Below are 12,882 nucleotides of genomic sequence, written 5' to 3' on the forward strand. Positions count from 1 at the left end.
GTCTGGACTACATGTTTTAAACTAGGCAGGCTAACTTCAGAGCCATGCTTTTATATTTTTATCAAGGTAGTAACATCTCACAGTAACACATTACGTAGTAAAGAAGAGCTTGTGATGAAAAGCAGCAGTCTCCCAGCCCACTGTTCCTGCCACCAGCATGAAGGCAATTTTGTGGTCAGTTTCCATTTGTCTTTCCTCTAGTTGTAATTTCCCAGAAAAGGTGATGAGAGGTAAATGTTTTGAATTCTTGTCAGTCTGAATATGTCTTTATTCTGCCCTTTCACTGAAGGACAATTTAGCCATGCATAGAATTGTAGATTAAAAATTATTTTTCCTTTGCAAATGGAAACCTCTAATATTCTATTCATTTTATTGTAGGTGAATTTCCTTTCTCTCTCTCTGGAAGCTTTTAGTTTATTTTTCCTTGATGTTTCGGAACTCTCTGTTGATGCGAGAGTCTAGGTGTGAGTTCTTTTTCGTTGTATGTTTGGTAATTCGTGACCCCTTCAATCTGAAGGTTTGTGTACAGCTGTGACTGATGCCACTATTTCTTTGATGATTTTCAACTCCCCATTTTCTCTATTCTCTTTTTCTTTGATTTCCTGTTACTCAAATGTTTAGTCTCTTAGATTGGACCTTAATGTCTTTCATATTTTCTCTAATGGTTTCCATATTCTTGTCGTTTTGCAGCACCTTCTGGAACACTTCCTTTTTCCCATTTCTTTTATTTAATTTTTTATTTTAAAAATCATATTTTTAATCTTACAAGCCCTTCCCTATTCTCTTTTCCCCTGTATTCTCCTGTTATAGGGCTTTACCTAATTATATATTTCTATTCTTTTGCTTGAATTATTCTATTTCCTCTGGATCAGCTTTTCTTTTTGGTTCCACTCTCTGAGTTTTCCTCATGGACTTGGTGATTTTTTATTATTTATTCATATCTAAAATAAAAAGCCTATATAGCTGTTGTGGGTGTCCCCTAGTGACTAATTAGAACTGTGTTCGAGCTGGCTCTTTCTCCTCAGTGGAAATCCTGACTGGGAACTTTGTATAGAGTAGGGCAGGGCTGAGTGAATTTACTGGAATTCCCAGAATGAGGTCGATTTTAATCTGGGGTGCTGACATCTGCACGAGAAGCCTTACTTTTCTAACTATGTTTTAAGTTTGCTCAATTATTTGTTCAGTTTGTTTACTGTTTTTTTTAGAGAGGAGTCCTAAGGGTTTTTATTTTCTTATGTTTTTGTCTGCAGGAAAATTCTGGTAGCCAATAATCTAACTGCTGCCGAGGGATAGTGATAGAGAGGGGCATGCGGACTGGTACAGTTTGTCCCATATGTGGACCTTCAATTAATCCATTATTTTCCGGCCCCATTTCTCGCTCCTGCTCTCTTGCTATACCTGCTGATTCTAAGCAGTCACCATCTCTGGAATAGCTTCCACCTCCTTTGTGTCCTCTTATGGTTTATTGACTTTGCATTTTTCTATCAACCTGCTCCCATTTGCTGTCTGTCATGTAGTACAGGGGTTAGGGAACTATAGCCTGCAGGCCAAATCTGTCTGGCTACCTGTTTTTGTAAATGAAGTTTTATTTGAATACAGCCACTCTCCTTTGTTTCCATATTGTCGATGGCTGTGTTTGTGTTAGGAAGACAGAGTAGTTGAGACAGAGACCAGCAGAGCTGAGGAGTTGCAGCAGGGACTGTATGGCGTGCAAAACCTAAGGGCATCTGCTCTTTGGTCCTGTACGGGAAAGGTTTGCCAACTCCTGATCTAGAAATTTTTTGAGATTTCTCATTTTCTGGTGATCATACCTACCTGCCTTTACCTCCTCACACTCTTCTCTTCATAGATACAGGCTTAATATGTTGTAAAATTCTCTGTTAATTCAGTAAATCTGAGGAAATACATAAGCCTCCTCAGGCCACTAAAGGCATACTCTGCCCTTTTGAATTGGAAAGACAGAGTTCTCACTCTTATACATTTTAATATACTGGCAGCCTGCTTATTGATGGTTGCCTTCCATGTATAATTCTTTAAAGTATGAGAGCAGGGACTCTGTGATTCCTTTCTTCTTTTTGAGGAAGACTAGCCCTTAGTTAACATCTGCTGCCAAACCTCCTCTTTTTGCTGAGGAAGACTGGCCCTGAGCTAACATCTGTGCCCATCTTCCTCTACTTTATATGTGGGATGCCTGCCACAGCATGGCCTGCCAAGCGGTGCCATGTCTGCACCCAGGATCCGAACTGGTGAACCCCAGGCAGCCGAAGCAGAACGTGCGCACTTAACCCCTGTGCCACCAGGCTGGCCCCTGTGATTCTTGTCTTAATGCAAGACCAAGAGCACAGTAAGCCTTCAAAAAGTGTTTTTTGAATGTATTGAATGAATAAATATAATTATGTTTAAAATTTCTTTTTTCAGAGTGGTAAGGGGACATCTAGTATTTTTTCCTTTTGAATGCACATTTAAAATAGCTTTTGCCTGTTAATAATTCATTTTTATATTTTTATTTAAGATTAATTATATGAACAATGGTTAATCTTATTATTAGGAATGGAGAGGAGCTTTGTATTCTGGATGTGTATCAACCCAGATATCTGTGTTCTATCTTATTCTACATATTCATTTCTCTTTTTCCTTTTAGAGTTTAAAGTAATGAATATATATATTTTTAAATTTTTTTCTTCACAGTGTCACACTATTTTGTGTGTTAATAGTTGCAGTTTAACTATGTAGTTGATGAAATATCTGTGTAGTGGTCTAGCATGTTCTAGGAGCATATTTTTCAAATATTTTTCGGTTGTGATTTTTTAAAAATAAATGTCTGTGTGAAATGATTAGAAAAGATGATTCTGAAACAAAAGACTTGTAAATAGGAGTAGGAATAGAATCTAAGTTGAATGGTTTTTAGTTTTTTGATGGATGTGTGTGTGTTTGATGTGTTAGTTGTTTGATGGATGCGTTAGTTGTTTGATGGATGTGTCTGGCCATCTGACTGTTATTTAGAATCATCTCTCATTTAAATTAAGACAGATGTACTGAGTTCTTCGATGATAAAGAAATGGTTTCTGTAGTAGACATTTCCATTAGAGTAAATTTGTCATTTTTTTTCTCCTGCAGTTAATGTGTTTTCTCTTGAGTCATGGGGTCTTCAATACTGTCAATTTAAAATTTTTAGCGCTTAAATTAAGTCGAGCCAGCACCTGAATTATTTGCTCATGTGGAAATTAAGCAAATAGCCTGTTTTAACATCTTCTGCAGAAGAACATTTTTTTATAGATATACTTTTTCCCCTATTATTTCCCGTAAAAAAGAAACACAGTGGGAGACTTGTTATTTATTATTTGATTCAGCCCACCTCCCATGCACCCTTCAAATATATTAACAAGTTTATAAATGCAGAAGTTTCGGTTTTTAAATGTTTTCTGTAATTGTATCATATGTTTAGAGGAAAGAGAAAGGCATATTGGCATCTCCCAAAGGAAGGAATGAGGAGGATATTTTCTTGGCACTTTGAGAGTATTGAGCTCTTGCGTGATATAGTGATAAAGAAATGTTCTTGGCCTCTGACACAGATTTCACAGGGCTGGGATTCAGGGGAGTGGGAAGTGCCTTCCATGTGTCCTTTTTCTTCTTGCCTTTTCATTTCTGCTCTGTGTGTATAAGCTTATAAAAGAAAACAACCCTACTTTTTCTCAAGTATGTTATCTTTTGTTTTATTATGCCTAAACATTTTTTTTTCCGCCTTTTTTATTTTTATTTTTGGCTTAAGTCTCCTTAAGTTTAGGGTTTTTTTTTAATTGAGACAAAGAATTCTGTCTAATACACTTGGCAATCCCAGAATTTTTTTAAAATCATTTATGAAATATAAATGTGAATGTCAGAGAATATTTGTTTTGGGCCAAGTGGAGTAAGAGAAGGCTGTTGCCAGGCATGTTCAACCACTATTCCCACTTGAATGACCTGGCTTTTGTAACTGCCCTTCTCTTCCTTTATTTAATTTTTTAAAAATTTCTTTTCTTTTTCTTTTATTAAGGTAACAATTGGTTTATAACACTATATAAATTTCAGATGTACATTGTTATATTTCAATTTCTGTGTAGATTATATCATGTTCACCACCCAAAGACTAACTACCATCCATCATCATACACATGTGCGTAGTTACCCCTTTTGAGTTTTAATTTTTTAAAAAATTTTTTTATTGTGGTCTAAATAGTTTATAACATTGTGAAATTTTGGTTGTGCATTAATATTTGTCAAACACCATATAAATGTGCCCCTGCACCCCTTGTGCCCACCCACCCCTTCTTCCCCCTGGTAACCACTAAGTTGTTCTCTTTGTCTGTAAGTTTGTTTATCTTCCACATGAGTCAAATCGTATATATACCTAAACATTTTTGAAGGAATTATTTTAAATAGAATCTGCAAGAATGAGGAACTGTGTTGTGTATTTGTACAGTGTCATTTGTAGAAGAATATAGAAGTTCTGTGAATATTTGACAAACAGTAAAATATAAAATCATATAAAAATGTCTTTGTAGTTATTATTTATCCATCAGTGCTGTCCAATAGTACTTTCCAAGGTGGTGTAATTGTTCTGTATCTGTGCTGTCAAATACAGGAGCCACTAGCCACAAATGACTATTGAGTATTTGAAACGTCACTAAGGAATGTAATATTTCATTTTTATTATATTTTTATTGTCTCTGTAATAATAGACTAACAGATTTTAATTTTGTTCTACTTAATTTTTTATTTCTTTTTCTTTTCAGGTAAATATATGCAGATGATGAACATTCTTAAGCCAATTGCCTTTGATGTTATCCATTTCATGTCTCAGCTATTTGATTATTACTTGTATGCAATATATACCTTTTTTGGTCGGAATGATTCAGTAAGTCCAGCACCTGGGGGAAAGTCTGTTTCTTTTAAAAATTTATTATTTTTTTAAATGTAAAGTAATGTTCATTCTATCTGTATAGAATACACAAAAACATTATTTTGAAAATTATCCATCAAAAATCCAACAAAATTATTGATACCAGCTTTCTCTCTACCTAATTGCCTTATTTATATATTAATTGTAAGCTTTGTTATGATAAACATATTGTATGTTATTCAAATTTTTGGCAGATAAAGGGCAGCATCTGTTTCTAACCTTCACATATTTTGGCAATGAAAAATGTACAGGTTGCCTTGTTTAAATCTGGCCCAGTGTGTAATTATTAAATAATATGTCTCATTTACTGTGTACTAATTGGCTAACAACCTTAGCACACTACTACATTCAGAAGATAATGGCAAATATTTATTAAAATAATTGAAAATCTTTGAACTGAACCATCTGCCTGCCACAGAATTAATGTTTCCTGCACCTCCTTTTTGTCTTTCCAAAGCTCTTATTGAGTTTATCTTTTTCTACTCCTAAGGAGAACAACACAATATTAGGCAGGTAACTGATCCTATATTTGGGAATTATTGTGCAATTCACCTGGATATTTGACAGTTTTCTGTGTAAAAGCATACTGCTGGGTCCTATGAGTATATCATAATACTAACTTTTTATATGTTATTTTTTTAAACATGTGAAGTTTAATGGATAATTATAGTCATCATATAAATGTTCATATCCTTGCTGTGATTACAAGTATATCAAAGACATGAGCTTTTAATATGGGATCTGAATTTCCTGTGTTCTTAATTTTACAAAGTGTTCCTTAGAAAAGAATACTAATCTAATCAAAGTATTGCTGCAGAATTTATGTTGCTATAAAATATGTACTAATTTGTTCCTCTGAGTTTGGAAACTAAATAAATATTAAAGAAGAAAGACATTCTAGAGTTTTAGCTAATTGTTGGCATCTTTCAGTCTTCTGGATGAACCTTACTCTGTCTTCTGGGCAATGCTGCTAGACCAGTGCTGTCTGAGAGAAATTTTGCAGTAAAGGAAATGTTCTGTGTTTGCACTGCCCAATATGGTAGCCAGTAGCCACATGAGGCTACTGAGCACTTGAAATGTGACTAGTGTGACTGGGAACTGAATTTTTAATTGTATTTAATTTTAGCTCATTTATCTTTAAATATAAATAGTCACACATGGCCACTCACTATCATATTGGATAGAACAGTTCTGGACCATATTATTAATAAGGTGTGTTCAAATAGGTCCTTCGGAAACTTTTGGGAACTAAATGCAGCTACTTATATACTGGCACAGTTTTGTTTACAGTGGGGTTCACTAGAACCTGAGAAATTTAGGAAAGTATAGATAGATGCTTATTGTAAAATATGCTGCATATTTCATTTAAAATCTCTTATGTTTTAAAGAGCACATTGATCTCTTATTTTATATTAAAAGTATTTTCAATCCTGTAAGACTCAGTAACAGCTATTTCATTGTATTTAAACAATTAGTATCAGTTATAAGAGTTTCTGTCCTTAACCTGAGTGTCTACCCATATGTCACGTTAGAAGCAGTTTGTTTTATGAACCAATACAAAATCTGCGTGTGAGTGAGTATGAATGAGTAAATGTAGCATTTACTCTGCCTCTTACACTTTTTAAGAAAGATTTTCTTATTATTAGATTATTCTTAGTAATATTAGCTTTTAGGTACCATGTAAATATTGAAAATATGCACATCTTCAAATAGAACTTATAATTTGGACCATACTATTTTTGATCCTGCAAGACTGAAAGAAACACTATTTAAAGCAAAATGAAGACTTTGAATTTCTGTAAAAAGGGGTTTTCTGTACAAATTGTTAAAAATAAACAAACACTCTCTTACTTTCTACCCATATTTTCCTTAGCTAATTTTTATGTCATTTAAAGTTTTTGTTTTTTAAAATCTTACAAGGTTATACTCTTCTTAGTTAGCTACATAAATCCCTTTTGGAACAAGACAGTCTAAATAAAGGGCATAAATAAACATATGCAAGCATAAGATTGAAGAGTTAGCTTTTAATTTCCTAAGAAAATAAGCTTTTCAAGCTCATTAGAAATCCTAGAAGTTTCCATATTCAAACAAATAAATAAATAAAGACTCCAAATTGCCCTGTTGAGTCTTAGGTGGTAGGACAGGAAAGGGAGTCAAGTAATGGGTAGAATGGGAAGAACAGGGTACATGGTTGCTCCTGCTTCTCTCCCAGAAGAAACACACTTGTGAGTGAAATTCACATGAGTGAATTTAGATGGATACTGCTCAGGGAAGAATAAATATCTGTTTCCCTTTTCTAGAAAGTCATTGGCTGGGGGGACACAGTGTATGCATTAGGCTAAAGGATTCCTCATGTTCATACTAATTCCTCCAGAAGCTTCTGCTCTTCACTGAACTGGTTATATTGCTAGGTTATATTATATACATCACACTCTATTATGTATCTAGTCCATCTGATTGTATTATAATAATGTTACTTGTAATATTTCTTTATCTTGCCTTGCCCCCAGCCTTTTACCATTCACCTCTTCAGTTATGTTTTCCTTGATCCTTTCTGTTCCCATTCTCTTACGAAAATCATTCTGTAGTTTACCTTAACACGGTAGTAAGCACATAGTAGGTTCTTAGGACATGTGGATTGATGTCCTAATTATTTCTTAGCCAAGTAAATCTTATGAGGCTTCTTACTTGACAACAGTTTGTAAGCCTTATTTAAAGTTACCTTTCATTAATGAAACTGAGATTCAATATCTAAACTTTTAAGAATGAATTAACTTCTGCTTCTTGGTATGATGGACTATGACTTTACTGGATGAAACTCCCTGCAGAAAACAATGATACAACCTGGGTATTCTATCAAAGACAGCTACCTGAAGATATTGGAGAGTGATCAGAAGCATATAGACTGTAGTGGGGAGTTCATGCTAGCATGCAGGTTGGGGAAAGGAAAGCTACAAAAATAAATTCCATCTCCATGGCCTTTAACCCAGGACTAAGTGTATTCCATGTGGCAGACAAGTGGAGGCAAGCATAGGAAAACCTGCAGTATTTATGGATTGGGGAACCAGAAAAGTGAAACCAGGAAACTGGGAACACTGAAAAGAGTGAGAGGAAGTTCAGAAGGGAAAGACCCAGAAAGGGTATCCCTAAATTCTGTCTACCCCCATCTCTGATTAACCCATGAACCATGTTTGTGTGGAACAGACTGACTGCAGCCAGCCAAAGAAAAAAGATCTGAACAGAGACCAAAGCTCCTGCATAAGAGAGAGTTTGTAGTTTAAGCCCAGCCAAGAAAATTACATACTGAAAACAAAGGAAACAATATTCACTGGAGAAAAATAACAGAATCCAGAGTATCCAGAATCAAATTGATGATGCCATCCAACTTTACCCAATATACATAGAACCAAAAAAGTAGAATATACTTCTAAGTAAAAGGAAAATCAATCTAGTCTGACCCCAGGATGTTGGAACTAATGGATAAGGATTTTAAATGGACTATTATAACTATGTTCAATAAAGTAAAACAAAACATGTTTTAAATACATGAACATCTCAGTAGAGAAATAGGAAGTTTTAGTGGAAACAGTAATAAAAAAACCAAAGGGAAATCCTAGAACTGAAAAATACAATTTCAGCAATTAAAAAAATTACTGAGTGTGCTTAACAGTCAAATTGATGTGACAGAGGAAATAATATGTGAACTTGGAGATAAATGTATAGAAATTATTCAAAATGAAGAACATAGAGAAAAAAGATTGGAAAACAAAAATGATTAAAGTCTTAGGGACATGTTAAGTTACATCAAATGGTCAAACATACATGTGATTGGAATACCCAGATGGAGACAAGAGAAAGAGAATGAGGTAGAAAAAATATTTGAAGAAACATTGACCAAAAATTTGCAGATAGAAGATGCTAAACAAACAACAAGCAGAATAAGCACAAAGAAACATACAGTGGGGTACCTAATGATGAAACTGTCTTAAAACTGCAATAGACTTACTACATAAGAGGGACCAGTGATCTGATTGACAGCTGACTTCTCATGAGAAACTGGAAACTAGAAGAGAGTTGCACCTTTAAGATACTGAAAGAGAAGAAAAAAAAGTCTATCCAGAATTTTATATCCAGCAAAAACACCATTCAAGAATGAAGGTGACATTAAGACATTTTTGGGTAAAAAAAGAAAAAAAACTAAGAGAATTTGACACCAACAGACATGTAATATAAGAAATGCAAAAGGAAGTTTTCAGACTGAAGGAAAATGATACCAGATGAAAACATGAATCCTCAGAAAAGAATGAATAGTACTGGTAATGGAAACTACTTGAGGAAATGCAAAAGATTATTTTTTTTCTTTTTCCACTTAATTTTGTTACAAACCATATAGGTCTTTAAAACTGAAATCATAACATTATTTTCTGTGGTTCATAATCTATGTAAATGTAGTACATATAAGCACAATAACAAGGTATGTGGGAGAATATGGACCTACAAGATGGCAAGATTTCTGTATTTTATGTAAAGCAGTACCTTGTTAACAGTAAATGGACTGTGAAATATCCAGAAAGTATATTATAATCCATAGGACAACAATAAGAATAATACAAAGAACTTTAACTCTTTTGCCAATAGGAAAATTGTTAGAATTCAAAAGATAAAGAAAAAATTCATATAATCAGAAAAGGCAGGAAAGGAGGAACCAAGGAGCAAAAAAGAGATAATGTATAATGGAAGATATAAGTAAACCCAAACAATAATCACATTAAATGTGATGTGACCAAATACTCAAAATCAAAGGCAGAGATTTTCAGAGTGGATTAAAAACAAAGCCCTACACATAGGTTGAGAGCAAATGGATTAAGACAATGCCATGCAAACAGTAAGCATAAGGAGGCTGCGGTAGCTATGTTAATATTAGATAAAATAAATTTGAAAACAAAATATATTACCAGAGATAGAGGGATTCATAATGATCTAAGGGTCAACTCATCATAAATGTGTGTGTGCCTAGTAACAGAGCTTTAAAATAGATGAAGCAGTAATTGACAGAATGCAAGAGAAGATTAAAAACTTCAATCATAGCTGGAAAGTTTAACACCACACAGTAACTAATAGAATAGGTAGACAGAAAATCAGCAAATACATAGAAGATTTGAACAACACTTTCAACCATCTTGACATAATTGATATTTATGGGACAACACACCCAACAACAGTAGGATATATATTCTTTTCAAATGCACATAGTATATTGATCAGTATACCATATATTCTGGGCCATTAAACATGTCCCACTGCATTTAAAAGATTGAAATCATACAGAATATATTCTCTGATGACAGTGTAATTAAATTAGAAACCAATAACAATAAGGTAACAAGGAAAACCCTAAGTGTTTGGGAATTAACACACTTCTAAGTAAAGATTGAGTTAAATAAGAAATCACAAGAGAAATTAGAAAATATTTTTGACTGAATGACAATGAAAATGTAACATATCAAAAGTTGTGATATGCAGCTAAATCAATGCTTAGATGGAAGTATCTAGCTTTAAATACCTATAGTAGAAAAGAAGGAAGTCTCAAGTTAATGATGTAAGTTTCCACCGTAAGGAACCAGAAAAAGAAATGCAAATTAAAACTAAAGTAACTAGAAGGAAGGAAATAATAAAGAGCAGGAATCAAACAAATTGAAAACACCAATAGAAGAGTCGGTGAAACCACAAACTGGTTCTTATAAAATATGAACAAAATTGATAAACTTCTTGCCACACTGATAACGGAAAAAAACCCAAAACAAAACAGAGAAGACACAAACTTTCAATATCAGGAATTAGAGAATGGTCATCATTACAGGTCCTTCAGACATTAAAAGGTTAACAACAGAATATTATCAGCAGTTTTCTGCCAATAAGTTTGCCAAACTAAATGAGATGGACAGATTTTTTTTTTTAAAGATTGACACCTGAGCTAACATCTGTTGCCAATCATCTTTTTTTTTTTCTCTTGTCCCCCAAGCCTCCTAGTACATAATTGTGTATCCTAGTTGTGAGTACCTCTGGTTGTGCTGTGTGGGATGCTGCCTCAGCATGGCCTGATGAATGGGGACATGTCCATGCCCAGGATCCCAACCGGCGAAACCCTGGGCCACCAAAGCGTAGCATGTGAAGTTAGCCATCGGCCATGGGGCAGGCCCCTAGACAGACTTTTTGACAAACTCATATTACAGAAATTGACTTAAGAAGAAATAGAAAACTTGAGCTGTTTTTTGTATCAATTAAGTAAATTAAATAATAAAAAGCTTCCAAAAGTATTAACCCTACACAAACTCTCAGAAAGTAGAAGGAGAATGTTTCACAATTTGTTTTATGAGGCTAATATTACTCTAATTCCTAAACCAAGCAAAGATACCACAAGAAAACATACTTATAGGCCCATAAATTTCATGGACATCAGTTTGAAAAATCCTTAAGAAAATATTAGCAAATTGATTCCTGACCAAGTGGTATGTGTCTTGGGAATGCAAGATTGGTTTAATAGCCTGAAATTCTACTCTGAAATTAATCAGTGTAATTTACCATTGTAATTTTCTTCTTCAGGAAAAAAATTTATGATTGTTTAAATGGATTTAGAAAAAGCATTTGACAAATGCTTTTATATCCTTTCATGATAAAAACTCAGTAAACAAGTAACAGAAGAGAGTTTCTTCAGCATGATTATGGGCATCTATAAGATAGCTAACATCATACTCAATGTTGAAAGGCTCATTGCTTTCTATCTAAGATGAGGGAACAGAACAAGGATGTCAACTCTCACCACTTTTGTTTTATGTTGTGCTGGAGGTACTAGGCTGTGAAGTTAGACAAGAAAGATAAGACATACGATTGGAAAAGAAGAAGTAAAGTTGTCCTTATTTGCAGATGATATGATCATTTATGTAGGAAGCCCTAAGGAATCCACAAGTCAGCATCTAGAACTAATAAATAAATTTAGCAAGCTCCCAGGATACACGGTCAATATACAAAAATCAGTGAGTAAACAATTAGAAAATGAAATCTGAAAAACAACTTTCTTTACAATAACATCAAAAATTCTTAGGGTTAAGTTTAGTGGATAATTTGACAGACTTGTTCACTGAAAAAAATCATTAAAAAGGGAAATTAAAGACTATCTCAATAAATAATGAGAGAAACCATGTTCAATTAGAAGACTCAATATTGTTGAGATGACAGTTCTCCCCAAATTGATCTATAGATGAACAACAATTCTAATCAAAATTTTAAAGCTTTTTTGAAGACATTGATAAGATTATTTCAAAATTGATGCAAAAAAGCAAAAAAGATGGAGAATAGCCAAACATTTTTTGAAGAACAAAGTTGAAGGACTCAATGTTTTCTTTTTTCAAAGACTTACTCTAGAACTGTAGTAATCAGGACAGTGTGGTATTGGCCTAATGATAAACCTGTAGATCAAGCAACAGCATAGAGTCGAGAAATAGACACACTTATATGGTCAAGTGATTTTTGAAAAGTATGCTAAGATTATTCCTTGGAGAAAAACATGGTGATATATGGGGAAAAAAAGTCTTCTCATACCATATACAAAAATTTAAATAAAAATTTTTTATAGACCTAAATATAAGATCCCAAACTACAGAACTTCTAGAAGAAAACTTAGGAAATTTTTGTGACATTGGGTTAAGCATATACTTCCTTAAAAAGACACAAAAAACATGAACCACAAAAGAAAATATTGGTAAAATAGACTTATTCATGGTTAACTTTTGCTTTTCAAAAGATAGAAATGCCAAAAGGCAGGTCAGACTGGGAGAAAGATTTTCAAAACACTGAGAAAAGGACATGTTTGCAGAATGCATAAACAACTCTTATGACTCAATAAAAAGACAACCCAATTAAGAAATGAGCAAAATATATGATCA

General features: G+C 33.7%; 1 protein-coding gene across 2 annotated transcripts in view; it reads left to right on the forward strand.

Annotated features, from left to right (window-relative positions):
* The window catches only part of VPS50 (VPS50 subunit of EARP/GARPII complex), a 143,433-nt gene that overhangs the window by 108,692 nt on the left and 21,859 nt on the right, over positions 1–12,882 (forward strand). For both annotated transcript variants that reach the window (XM_044767227.2, XM_070508484.1), the window contains one exon: positions 4,773–4,894. In XM_044767227.2, coding sequence (XP_044623162.1) covers positions 4,773–4,894 — 122 coding nt within the window. The remainder of the gene's footprint in view (positions 1–4,772; positions 4,895–12,882) is intronic.

This window comes from Equus asinus, chromosome 1 (assembly GCF_041296235.1).
Source record: "Equus asinus isolate D_3611 breed Donkey chromosome 1, EquAss-T2T_v2, whole genome shotgun sequence".
In the NCBI taxonomy this organism is placed as follows: domain Eukaryota; kingdom Metazoa; phylum Chordata; class Mammalia; order Perissodactyla; family Equidae; genus Equus; species Equus asinus.